General features: G+C 37.3%; 1 protein-coding gene across 1 annotated transcript in view; it reads left to right on the forward strand.

Moving 5' to 3' along the window:
• Positions 1-14659, forward strand: part of ptprja (protein tyrosine phosphatase receptor type Ja) — a 40269-nt gene that overhangs the window by 9527 nt on the left and 16083 nt on the right. Inside the window, exons 2-8 of the mRNA XM_036543420.1 lie at positions 7430-7451; positions 7692-7910; positions 9161-9421; positions 10800-11060; positions 11893-12153; positions 13334-13594; positions 13720-13980. Of these exons, the coding sequence (XP_036399313.1) occupies positions 7430-7451; positions 7692-7910; positions 9161-9421; positions 10800-11060; positions 11893-12153; positions 13334-13594; positions 13720-13980 (1546 nt within the window). The remainder of the gene's footprint in view (positions 1-7429; positions 7452-7691; positions 7911-9160; positions 9422-10799; positions 11061-11892; positions 12154-13333; positions 13595-13719; positions 13981-14659) is intronic.

Consider the following 14659-nt stretch of genomic DNA (forward strand, 5'->3'; position numbering starts at 1 on the left):
CTTAGATCATTAGATCACAATAGAAAACAACAGATCAGAAGCAGGTTTCAAAGTTCATGGCAACAGCCCCAAAGGAGTCCACCTATAGTATGTGGAATTAATTACATAATTCATGTGAGGTGTCCTCATGAAATAGTTTTTTTTCCTGGACACAGCCCCAGAAGACATTTTATCGCGTAGACTGTTTCAGTAAATCAGTGCTGTAGCAATACAGTGAATGCGGCAGCGATCTGACTTTACAGTTCTTTAGTAGTTGTCATCATGCTGATTTGTGCATATGTTTTTCTGTTCACCATATTTATACTCAACAAAGAAAAAAAAATTGTTTTCAAATGCAAAGTTGCTCTAGCAGTTTCATTAGTATAGTTTTGAGAAAGGAACTGAAATACATATCTAAAAGGAGATGTTTAGAGCAAATGGACTTTCCCGAGGAAGTATCAACAGACAAGCGGCAGAAGATGATTAGTTCTGGACCTATTTGGACACAGAACACAGAAAGTCTGAGAGGCAGAGAAGAGGCAATGTTACGCCCACAATCAGTGGTCTTGGAGATGTTAGATAAACTAATGGTCTGTTTATGTTACAGATTTATTAGCATTCCCTCCACAGGCCGAGCGGTATGGGAGCCTGGGAGGACTGTGCTGAAGACTGTATGAGAATGGGCAGGCAACAGTGTGCAGAAAGTGCTCAGGTCCCAAGGGATCAAAGGCGCATCAATATTTATTCCATGCATCAGGTTGCCATGACACCCGGTTCAAGATGGTTCACTCGGGGCCACAGCACACCCATATTTTTAAATGTTTCTTCCAAGTTCTTGGTCATGTGACGTGTGGACGTGTGACACGTGATAGCAGTTGACCCATGGGGAATGACCACCCAGTGTGGAATACACAGTGCTAAGTTGCATGCAGCAAAATTGTACTTGTTTCAGTATTGCTTGTCTTAAGGTGTAAAGACATTCTGTGAATGAGTTTCACTCTGTCCGCACATTCACGCTGGTATTTTGTTGTCTTTCTTCTACTGTCGTTACTGCCATTCATGTTTTGATTTTAAATGATATATTTTGACTTTACAAAAAAGCATTATCAGAATTATATTCAGACTGCACCAAAAACGTTTTACAAATGTATATATTTGAACTGCCAATCCATTGCCCGTGAAGACGGATAAGATAGATAAATACTTTTTTAATCCACATGGGGGAAATTCATTTGTGTAAAACAAAACAACAATAAAAAAACTCACAAGAACAGAGAGAACACAAGACTAACAAAATACAATACATTGCACAAGGACGGACAAAGCACAAACAGTGAATATAAAACAAATTCCACACTCTTGTGCATTCTCGAATTACTACGTGCACTGCAACACAAACATTTGTGGTTTATATGACAATTTTTAGCAATGTACAGTAGCATCAGCCCACAACAGTCAGGGCTGTTGCATCATGCTTCTCTCAAGCCTCGACCAAGACAACAAGAGGTGACAGGATGCAAACAGTTTAAACCTAACACAGTCTATCTATAACTCGCTCCAAGCATTACGCCCGTGGTTTGGCACAGCCTGAATTCAAACCATGAATTTTGCCAGTTCAGTCAAACTCAGTTGGGAGGTGGTGTGCTTTTAGAGGTGACTGTTAAGGTGTTAAAAGGAAATAGTAAAGACAAGTGTTAAATGTGACCTTTAAAAGTGAACAGTAAAGGCGAGTGTTAAGGGAAGACTGCTAAGGGTGAGTGTAAAAGGTGACCTTTAAAATGACTGTTAAAGGTGAGTGTTATAGGTGAGTTTTTAACATTAGATATGAATTCTTGACACAGCTGTTCAAGGACAGTATAGGTAAAGGTAACTTTTAAAGTAGAGTGTTAAAGGTGTCCTGTAAGGGTGAGTGTTTCTGGTGACTTAATTGCAACAGCTAAAAATGAGTGTTAAAGGCAAGTGGGTGGGTACAGCCTTCCAGCTGGATTTCTGCAGTGTAGGGAGATAGAAATCAAATGAAGCCAAATCAAAGAGTTCAAATGGGGAATATTGTGATAAGTCTCCAAAGAGAGACCGGTTCCTTCCCCATGCGTAGTGCTTGACCTCTGGCCTTCTGAAAGAATGCAGTAGGTGCCCTGAAGGAGGGTGTGGCTGTTATGAATAGCATAGGAAAGGGCTGGGAGGGACTTTGTTCCCTTTGAGAGGCACTTCCCTGGAGAAGGTTGGGGAGGGTGTAATTTCAGGCTCCGTATGTATGCCTTCCTGCCACAGAATGCCAGGGCTGGGCTTTTGGCCTTCTGTGTTGTCTGATAAGAGCCCAGACACTCATTGCCGGGCCCCAATACGCTGACTGGCTCATTACACACCAGCCCAGCAGCAGCCCAGTACCCTAAGGCCAGCAGCCATTTTTCGGTGCCATTTCAACTAATCCATCCTTTTCATTTATAGTCCTTTGTGGAGATCAAATAGTCCTTTGTCCATTGAAAAGAAAAAAAACACTACTCTTCTTTTATGTCACTTTTACATTCACTATTAATACAGTTTAGGTCTGTGGCACTTGAGTAATAATCCATTGAGTATTAGCAGAAATTCTAGCAAATACTTTCCTGACACGAGACATGGTGTTTTTTGAACATCAGACAGCAGGAGCAAACAGCTGTCTTTTCCTGTTAAAGGGATTTATGAAATTTCACAAATGGAACTACCTACCATGGGGAACATGGACTACAGTAGCTCCTGTCCAGAAAGCATTTGTTACAGAATTTGATAGCAAATCTACCTTGTCATGTTCAAAGGCCATGGGTATATGTAAAAGCCCTCTTGTTCCTTAACCTCAGCGACAAATTTGAAAATATTTCTACATGCGCAGCAAAGATATGTTTCCATTATGGGAAAAACACACAAAGTTAAATTATAAATTGAATAACTGACCAGCACCCTACAGTGCCCTATAGTCAACTATCTTTTTATTAGGGATGTGCTAATATTTCACTGATAAATGCTCCACTAGAAAAATGAATGCAAAGAAACATAATGACAGTGCTCTAGGTATGTATGGAAGAAATATGCATGTTTTTTTTTTATTTTGTGTGGGGAAATATGTGTTTGTATTTGTGTGGAGTTTGAAGTTTGTGTGGAGGCTTGAACTTATTAAGCACAAGGAGAAGGGAGAACTGGGCAGATACAATGGGCCATCACAAAGCAAAAAGAAAGACCTCACTTGAGGTTTTTTTGTGCATTTTAAATAGCGTCGGTTTCTGAGGGGAAGGTAATTGTCCTGCTTTTGGGGGTTTCACTTCCGCTGTTTGCAGTGGACACTGAAGTTTCACAGGGCTGACGATGCACAGCACGAACCTGACCCGGGCGGGACAGTGAGAGCGGTGACACGGTGGCAACACGTGCTGTTTGTACTGTCAGCAGGCAAAACTTGACAAATCAGTCAACCCAGAGATCCCACATCCTCCTGATGGCTCTCCCGTTTTCCCATGGTCTTTGCTCAGCCAGACAGACGTCTGTACGCCTTTGTTGTTCGAGGAAAGAAGCATTATTGCTATTGCATTGGAAATGCAGTAAAAAAAATAAAAAAAAACAGAGGAAAAAAAGAAGAAAAGACATTATTTGGAGAATATCAAGATACTATGGGATTTGTCCAGTGTTGTTGTTCTGAATAAAGTGTATTATACTTAATTTGGGACAGAGCAGGCCGGGGGGGCTATCCATTTATTAACAGCTTCACACTATGTCTGAAAGGACATAATAGGAAAGACAGTCATTGATAATGATTTGATGTCATATAAAGACTCATACCTTACCGTGTTTGCCAGTAAGTGTTGTAATATGTACTCACTCAGTACTTTCACACATTCTACCATCACCAGAGGCAGGAAACTTGTATGTCCTTCTCTGAACTGAAACTTAGCTTCCTGTCTAGAGGAGGAAGGCACCCATTTGACCAGAATTAAACTGTTAACTAGAAGTTGGCGAGGACCACTCTAGTTCTGTGCAGCAATCAGATACAGATTCTATCTCATGGTTAAGTTATTATTATAAGGCAATAATATTGGCTGTTTCTTTACTATTCTAATTGTAATGCTTTAATTTCAAATAAGTGTGCAAGTACACTTCTGATTTAATTAAATAGCATTGTGAATTTTGTTCAAATGAAATATTTTGTGCTTTAAGTTGGTGATATACAATATGGTTTATATTCATATGTAGTATTATATTAATAGCTGTCTGCACTTGTCAGATGAGATATTAAAATAAGGACTTATTTTCCATTAAAATTTGACATATAGGAAAATAAAAATAAGATATATCTATTGAAATGATGCATTTTATTGCATTTTAGCATCTTCTCCCACGCCATTGCCAATGCACAGTTAAATGCTGGAGCAGTGTGATTACAGCTAGCTCACTCAATATCACTTTATTGTAGCTCCTAAGCTACTTACTACAGCATGCTGTTGAACCATTGGTATTTTGTTTAAATTCCTCCTACTGTTTTTGGCTGCAGAAGCTGGGTCACTGTGCCAGGGGAAAGGCAGATGTCTCATCATATGGTCAGCGCTATTGAAGGTTGTGTTTTGCCTGTTAGCTTGCCATGGGTCTTCCATTTTCTTACTTTCAGCCTGGCTGTCCCAATAAAAGTGAAACACAGTTTGGCCTATGCTTGGCTGTGTTCCATATTGTTCTATAGTTTTCTTAACTCAGGACAGAAATCTGGCTAGCTAGCCAGATGTCCCTTCAGGATCACTTCAACTAGCTAAATATGATAGCTTGCTAGCTAAAACATTGCCAAATTTGTAACCAGATCAAAATTGTAAGGGTTCACATTAGTCAACATGAGTCTCCTCTGTCACAGAACTAATCTGTGTTTTTAAAATGAACATGCATAGTCATAATAGTGAGGAATGGGTATTATTTGTTTGGTGGTTACCTCTGAAAACTTACATCGTATCTCATTATTGAACAAGTTTAAAGAAACAATGATAGCTTTTATATCACTTGTATATGAAAATGAATCACAAACAAGCAACAGATTCAAGTGTTGTATTATTTTGCATGCTTGCATGTTTATGCATACACAGCACTTTAGCTTCGGACGTCACTGTTCCTAAAATACATTTCCTGGAATTGCAATAGAATACATGTACTTCAGTGCACACAGGCTGCATTCCAGCCTGTTGCTCACTGTTATTATGGGATTGGGAAAGATGGCATGCAAACAAAAAAAAAAACTGGTTCGGCAAGTTTGACACCACAAGGGTTGTTATAAAAATACTTAACCTTGAGTGTTTAGTCATCACGGATGCAATGTGGAAAGGGTTTTCATGTTAGGAAGAATTTTATTCTTTAAGTTAATTGTTAAATGTATAGCACTGTAAAATGAAAATGATTTGTTAACGCTTTTGTGGGGACAAAGGAATGTTAGGTGCATTAGATCATCTAATCTCACCTGAGAATCAAACTGATTCTCAGGTGAGATTGGATCTTTTGTTTGGCCCTTCTGCTCGACAAGAATGTCAGTGTCCTCAATGCAGATTTGCCCTGTATGCACTCGTTTTTAGCAGAATCTTCTCAATAAAGTGGTGTAATACCTAAACTGCCTTTTGATTTGTGGAGGTTAAAAATTCTTCAGATATTCAGCAATATAATATGGTATAGACAGTCCTCCCCAGGCATTTGGTGGCACTATATCTTCCAGTATATTCGATGTACTCTTTATAATTATTAGTAACACTTCTGAGTATTTTGGATTCACTTTTTCTTACTCTCGTGCAGCTTTTTGAACGATCGATTTTTTTCTCTTGTTTTGAGAGCCTCACAGAAAGGGCACAGTTTTCCACTTGTGGAGGGATGAGGGATGGAGCAAGGATGGTGATGGAAAGATGCTGTTGATATGGGATGAGGCCGATTATTTGATTATTTGAACAATCGACCTTGGGGTCACTAATCAGTTTCGTGGATGAGTATATAAATGCTTGACTAATTCAGAGTTAATTTAGAGTCTTCTTCTAAGTTTGAATATTTTAAATTGAGAAGGCGGGACAAATGTGGATGAAATCATATATTTCATAGTTTATTAAACTTAAGCGTGTGCCAGGTTCACTGAGTATCACGATTGTATTGCACAGATCCAGATGTGACAAGGCACAGACAGACACAGGTGTGGTGTAGGTGTGATACAGGGGTGATGAGAAAGGGATAGAGGCTCTCTTTTGTCACCCTACTCTGATGTGGGCTACAAGACTCCCCCATTAACATGTGCAGCATTTTAGTCAGCAGGCAATAAACACATAAAACCTATACAAGTGACTGCCTATATGTCAATACAATGTAAAATCTGAATAAGTGATGATTTGGATCACCTTCCCCTCAGCCTTTTTCTCTGTAAGGCTTTTTAGTTATCGCAGGTTAATAAAAATGTACATTTCACCGTTTTCCATATTGGCTAGGCGGTACAATTTTGCTGTTTTTAAGCTGCCTCTATTCTTGTCTGTACTTGTGAAAAAAGAGGAAGGATGTCTTAAAAATGTGTTGCTGGCCCAAAGGCACTGAAATCTGGCTGTGTGCGAGGCTGTGAGTGCGAGCCGTCAGCGTTAGGGCCTGCGTGGCCGTGTTGTAGACTGCTCCTCTGAACACGTGCGAAGCTGAAGATGTGATACACAGCCCCCTCTTCATGGTTACGCTCACGGCTGGAGCCCTACAGTGCTATTTGCGCTGTGTGCGAGGGAGAGCACGCATGACAGCCTGTCTGTCGAGCTGGTGGAGGCCGCTTCCAGAGATGTACGGACTGGGCAACTGGGTCTCAGCTTCTGTTTACAGTCATGCCAGATGTGTAAGCGGGGAAACAGTGTTTATTTAAGAAACGTGAAAATGTATTATTTATATATCAGAAAGACGCTAAAATAAAATACTAAACAGGAGAAAGGCTGAGAATAGGCTGTATGAATGGGTTTTGAGCATTGACTGAAATGAATCCTAGTTTTATATTCTGCATGCTTGTCTGGAATGGAGCGCTCTTAAGTATGTCATTTTCTCAAATGACCCCTGCTGGTATTTATAGCAATTACACCTTACCTAAGTATACAAATGGGAATAAGTGAGAAGAATGTACAGTACTTTTAGATACTGCTGTTGTTTATTTTAACAATATTCCTCTTGAAAAGAATGTATTGCTTTAAATGTGAGATACTTTACCCAAGTCTTTGAGTACATGGATTCAGAGGAATAGAAGTTTAATTCAAAGTAGACTCACAAACACACACACACAGGGTGTATCTTTTGACAAGGTTAATTCTTCCGCAAAAATTTTGATGGTTATCTCGAAGTCCCCTCAAAAACGCGTACTACAAAAAGCAACACAAAAGGCCGTTTTACACACTGTGAGTTTGCCTCTCTGCGCGCAACTACAATCCGGTTTCCTTTTTTATTCTCTCTTTTTCAGGCTTCACATGAGGACTCACACTGTAAGTACATCTCTTTTCAAATACATAAAAGATCAGTCACCTCAAGTGTTTGTATGGGTGCATGGCTGTTTATGCATTTATTTGTATGTATGTATGATGCAAAAAGTTGCATGTATATCGTTGGTATATTGTGTAGAACTGTAGAATTTTAGAACTGAATCAATTTGGCTATCCTGCTGAAGTCCTTCAAATATGCTGTAAAATACAGTAAAATTATTTCTTGTTGTTTTTGCTTTTTAGGCTCCTGTACATATAAAATACAAACCATTTCAACAGTAGCTGTACAGTTTGCACCAGTACCTTTTATCAATTGTTCAAGTGACAATTTCACCATGGAAGCCAAAAATGACAACATTACAATACATAATTTAACACCAGGACAATCATATATCTTCAATATATCCTGTGTGGTCCCAAACGGAGCTAGCCCTGTTGTCTGCTGTTTAAATTTTACAACGGGTAAGTATTGTTTTTCCATTCAATACATTCCATTCCATATAATATCCTTTTAAAATTAATGGAATGAAATATAACAATGCATTTTTCATAAAGAAAATATACTTGACTATTATTTAGCTATGCCTAATTAATAATACATAAGAGTAACTGCATAAAGCTGCCATTATTTACACATATGACAATGTAATAACATTTTATTTTTATTTTTAACTATGTGAAAAATTAAGCAAGTGTTGCATTTTTTCTTTGCTTAAAGGATATTTGTTGTTAACATCTAGCACCTGAAACAAATTAATGATGTGGCAAAAACAACACTACTTTGACAACTTTGTTGCGTATACTTTGCTGGTCTGTCGTCCTCTAGTGGTAAAGCATTGTTACTGTTGTTTGAGAGAGCCGGTCATTCAACCAGTTATAACACTTGTTTGACTTCATTAATCAAAGTTAAGGACATATTACTTTTAATTTGCCCCTTTATTTTCCATGGGTCTGGGCTAAACCTGAAAGAGACCTATCTAGATCCATATCTGCCAACTGTCTGAAAATAAAAAAAACCTAATAATTCTGTGTGAAGAATACTTACCAACAAATTAGTTAAACATGTGCAAAGCAGAAAGACATATGTTGAAATGATACAGTATGCCTTAAAATTAGGAATTTGTGGCAGTTGATAAAATTTTGAATAAAGTGACTTAACCTGCATTTAGACATAGGCAAACCATTCCATTCCAGATTTCATTTGCAAGTGTGCTTGCTAATTAAGAGCAAAGTAGGTGGAAACTATCATTTTTTGATATAGGTTTTAGACTCTGAACGTAAATATTACCTTTTTATTTGTAAACAGACAAATGTATTTTAAAGAAATATTTTCCATAATACTTGATGAAAGTATAACATTGAAAAGCAAGCTACAACTATTTTGATTTAATTGTTCACCAGCATAACAAATGGAAATGTTTGCAAATCATGACTTACCAGTGCTATGCCAGGAAAATGCTTTTATGTATTAATGTCAATTATCAATTATATTAATACTATTAATGCATTGATTATACAGTGCATTAATAGTATTAATATATTCTTATACAACTCTTTTTATTCTTATACAACATTCTTATACAACTCTTAATGTCTGGTAAGTTGTGCAATCTGTGAGATAAAATTTAGAATAAATACAGTATATTTGGTCTCAGAATTATAAAAACCCCTGCTTACAACAGTTGTCCTTTGCCTTCTCCATTTACACACAGTGCCCAATACCATCAGCAACCTCACTGTCACAAATGTCACAAGCTCCTCTGTGTCTCTAAGCTGGACTAAACCACAGGGAGAGGTCTCCGGCTACTTAGTAACCTGGAATGATGGCTTTGTGATAAAGAATACAACAGCAAATGGAACATCCTTACTCATAACTAATCTCGCTGCTGCAACTCAGTATATATTCTCAGTCACGGCAATCGCTGAGGATGGAATAACCGGAGGGGATCCTATTAAGAAGTCACAATACACAAGTAAGTGTTTGATCACACACACACACACACACACACACACACACACACACACACACACACACACACACAGGATTACTTTATGCCACAGTTATTGGCCTGTGATGCTATAGACCAATATTTCCAATATATGAATAATTATATCGGGGTGGATTTATAATTTGATCAGGGAGGAGGGTGGATTTGTGATTAACCTAGCTTATGTTTTTGATTTTTATTTTATTTTGGCCCACTGATAGGAGATCTGGCAAAAAAATGAAGTCCATTTTTTAATCTTTAGATGTATGAAGAAAGTCACTCACTTTTTCCTTTTGCTTATTTGGATAAATGAACATGTAAACTAGAGTTCTAGCACAGAGTTGATGCGTGCCTTCATCAGAATTAAAAACTTTATGCTTTATGCTATGAATGCTTAACCAGTAGCAAATAATTCAATACATCAAGGAATGATTTATAATTTTGTTTTATTTACAAGCTAAAGTAATATCCATAGAATCCAAAGACTTAGTCATCGAAAAGTCATCGTAAGGAATACATCTTGTTCTGTATTTTGATGTTAACTCTTTGTGATTTAACATCAAATGATTAAGATTTACAATAATATTGCAGTTTAATAACATGAGATCATTATAAAGTGTTAACCAGCAAGTCCTAAGTGTGGAAGACATCTACTGCCAATATTATAGAAATATTTATGCACTGAAATACTTAAATGTTAAGGTCTGGTGGTGAGCACAGAACTCATTTATTTCTTTGAGTGTTATTCACTGATTTCAACATTTAGGTATAGATCTATATTTATTCATTTTAACAATTATTGATTGATTTATATCCCCATTTAAATATATGTATTTACGCGTATAGTATTGACAGAAAATGTCCTGCATACATGAATGCTCAAAATAATCATGTCATAAATGTTTTTTTTTTTCAATCAGCTTTGAGAGCACCTCAAAATAATGGTCTCAGGTTATCGGTATATTTCTTGATGTTTTAAGGAATTAAAGTGTGCTTTTAAAGACCACAGAGTCTATTAATAAATTTACTTCAATAATTTGTGACAGAATAAAAACCTTCACAAAATATTATGATTTTTATACATTTTTAGAATGTTATATTCTTCATAATCTGACAGGAATACAACTGACACAATCATGTTTCAGGGTCAGTTTGCTAAGGTTTTGAAACCGAAGATCAGCAGTGATGGGTGCACTTTTTATATTGGAAACTAATTGGCATACAGCAAGGTTCAGCGTATATGTAGTGTACTAACTTGGTTCACTTTCACAAACCTGTTATCATGTAGATGGTAATTGGCATATTAACAACAGTAAAACCGTTCCCCTAATTCAATATGCCACCCCCTTTCTTGCACTCACAGGGCCTGATGTCATCAGGAGCCTCACTGTCACAAACGTCACAACCTCAGCTGTGTCTCTAAGCTGGACTGAGCCACAGAGAAATAGCTCTTTCTATAGAGTAAACTGGACTGATGGTTCCATAACTAAGAGTGACACAACAAATGAAACGTCCTTTATTGTAACTGGTCTGACTGCTGGAACTCGGTATGAATTCAGAGTCACTGCAGTGGCTGCAGATAGGCTAACTGAAGGAGATTCTGTCAATAACTCACAGCACACAAGTAAGTCTGCTAAAAGAAGGTGCTTGTTTTGTATAAACATGTCTAGTGACAGACTAGCACAAATACTGTCTGTCTATTTACTAAAATTGTATGTAGTATAGGCTATGTTATGTGCTGCAAACCCCTACAGAAGGTACAAAAGTTCAGATGATGTTACCTGTATTTTGATATTAAAATTTTAAAGGTGCTTTAGGAACGAGTGAGTATCAATTCATTGCCACATAATAATTCTAAAGTAATTAATGAGAAGTGTTAAGCAAATTACAGGATTGTAACTACAAAAACTGTATAGCTGTTGAAATTCACATGAAGTTTTATTTGGGTTTATTGCACGCTTATTTTGGTGTATTGATTTTGGTCCAGGAGCATGAACAAATTAAGCAGGTTGTATTTGCTGAATTTTGATGGGTTAATATAGATTTGCATTCTTACAGCCTATTATTTATAGGTACTTCAAAATCACAATTCGGCCAAAAAACACATGTATTACAGGTATTACCTTTAAGTATTCAGTGTTATTTTGTCACTAGGTGGGCAGTTGCTGAAAATACCAACTTGCATTGATATGAGGATGCACAATAGTTGGTTGTAGCTTTAGTGTACCAGTGCTGATTGATTAATCAGATGAGGCTTGCTGTGCTTTCATCATTGAATTCTGATGGCACAGCACTAGAGCAACAATTGAAGTTAGTGTAAGCCAACTTGAATTTATTTTAATCTAAATTGTGATAATTGATCGGTCCCTTTCACAGATTTACAGTCCTGATCTTTTTCTTCAATTCTTCTCATATCAACCTCCCCTGATCCCCCCACCCCTTTCTTGCACTCACAGGGCCTGATGTCATCAGGAGCCTCACTGTCACAAACGTCACAACCTCAGCTGTGTCTCTAAGCTGGACTGAGCCACAGGGAAATAGCTCTTTCTATAGAGTAAACTGGACTGATAGCTCCATAACTAAGAGTGACACAACAAATGAAACGTCCTTTACTGTAACTGGTCTGACTGCTGGAACTCGGTATGAATTCAGAGTCACTGCAGTGGCTGCAGATAGGCTAACTGAAGGAGATTCTGTCAATAAATATCAATTCACAAGTAAGTCATATGCCAACAGAGAGGGTGTTGTGTTCAGCGTAAACTGACTTGTATGATCAACTGTTCTGTTCGTGTGCTTTGAACGTTGACTACATTTAGGCAAGTGTTGCTTTTTTGATTACACAACATATTTGTTCCTCTAAACTGTTAATGTTGTATGAACAATGGAAACCACGCAAATTTCTTAAATTTATTAGTTGCAAAAAATGCTAATTGCCAAGATGAAACATTAAATGGCTGTAATAATTCTTCACTGATTAGTCTTGTGCTAAGGGTCCTGCTATGAGGACCACATTGTTTTTGTAATGTCTTCTAAAGTAGAATTTAAGTCATCAGGTTTTATTTTTGAACTTGCTAGGTCACTAGATGTTTTGGTAGAATGCAAATTACTCATGAGTTTGATTCATTTTATTTGCTCGCTTACTGTGTGTCACTGTCCTGTTGTACGGTTATATCAGTAGGTCCGCAGCCAAAGTTTTGAATGTGCTTGAAACTGGAATTATGGAATCCCATAGTGAGCCATCTCCATCTTTAGATATACACTATATGGACAAAAGTATTCAGATGCCTGACCATTACATAGTAATGACATTGTATTCAAATACGTATACTTTAATATGGAGTTGGTCCCCCTTTTGCAGCTATAACAGCTCCCACTCTTCTTGGAAGGCTTTCCACAAGATTTTGGAGTGTTTCTGTGGGAATTTGTGCCCATTCATTCTGTAGAGCATTTATGAGATCAGGCACTGATGTTGGACGAGAAGGTCTGGCTCGCAATCTCTGTTCCAGTTCATCCTAAAGGTGCTGGATGGGGTTGAGGTCAGGGCTCTGTGCGGGCCAGTCAAGTTCTTCCACACTGAACTCATCAAACCATGTCTTTATAGTCCTTGCTTTGTGGCATGGCATGCATTGTCAGTAACTTTATCATGAACTGTTTTTATTCATTTCACCAATTGAGCCCATATTGTGTAAGAAAGTATTAAAAGTAACACTTGCATATATGCATTTCACAAAGTTAAGGACTAATTGCATTGTAGATAAAATGAATCTGAGGTCTATGGTGTAGTCCACTACAAAATGTGCATGCTATGATCCCAAGCAGGAGATAATGACTGAATATTCATATTTCTGAATTATGCATATTTCTCCCCAAACTTAAACCCCTCTCTTGCACTCACAGGGCCTGATGTCATCAGGGACCTCATTGTCACAAACGTCACAACCTCAGCTGTGTCTCTAAGATGGACTAAGCCACAGGGAAACAGCTCTTTCTATAGAGTAAACTGGACTGATAGTTCCATAACTAAGACTAGCACAACAAATGAACCATCCTTTGCCATAACCAATCTGACTGCTGGAACTCAGTATGTATTCAGTGTCACTGCAGTGGCTGTAGATAGCGTAACTCAAGGAGATTCTGTCATTAAGTCACAAAACACAAGTAAGTATTTGATTAATGCAAGTAAAACTGGCATTGTTGATGGACCTGACACCTGATACTGAATTATTGATTTTTTTGTGTAAATCATGTTCAGATCACAACTGTTCTTGTTTTTATGTTGACAGGGCCAGAAAAAGTGGGAAATATCAAGCTTCTATATCAGGAAAACAGCACCTTGGGGGTTTCTTGGAGCCTGCTGCAAGGGAACATCAGTTTTTATTCAGTGCGTCTGATCGAATCGAACTTTAAACAAGATTTTACATACAATCAAACCACCATAGGGGCAAATTTTACTGGATTATATCCTGGAAGACTCTACAACCTCACAGTGATTTCAGTTTTCGGATCTTTACAAAACGCAGCTGACACCCTTCAATTTGCTACCAGTAAGTAATGGCATTGATTTATAGAAAAGTATACATTTAACAGATGATCTGAAAATTTATGAAGATCACAGAATATTTGTAGTCCTCTGAAGATTCAAAGTGGCAGACCAAGCAGTTGAAATGAGTCACAAATACTAACTACTACTAATACCACTACTCTAATAATAATAATAATAATAATAATAATAATAATAATAAGTACTATTAATGCTAACAATTAAATTTTGACTGTTTTGGATGTGAATATTCATATTTTCAGTTAGCAAGAATTTACAGTAGATTGGCATCTTATTTCTGTTACAGTGAATGTGTAGAACAACCCTACCATCCATTTTATGCCATGAAAATATATCAAAATTTCAATTGAAAACATCTCTATCAATTAAAGTAGCATGCTACACAGAATACCAGAAGTTCATACTTATTAGTCTGATTAGTTCATAATTGTTAATGTAATGACTAGTCTTTAGCAAGATTTGATTTTTTTGTCCTTAGAATTTGTCACTTATTAAGTATGTTGATTTTGCTTTTCATACTGCAACATTTATCAGCAATCGTTTGCAAAATGTCACTTTGGTTCAGTCACCAACATTTCCATTCTCCATCCATGTGATATTGATGGAGATGAATTTTCAGTTCACAAACTGAGCGGTTATTCAGATTATTTCAATCAGATCAA

This window comes from Megalops cyprinoides, chromosome 13 (assembly GCF_013368585.1).
Source record: "Megalops cyprinoides isolate fMegCyp1 chromosome 13, fMegCyp1.pri, whole genome shotgun sequence".
NCBI classification, from domain to species: Eukaryota; Metazoa; Chordata; class Actinopteri; order Elopiformes; family Megalopidae; genus Megalops; species Megalops cyprinoides.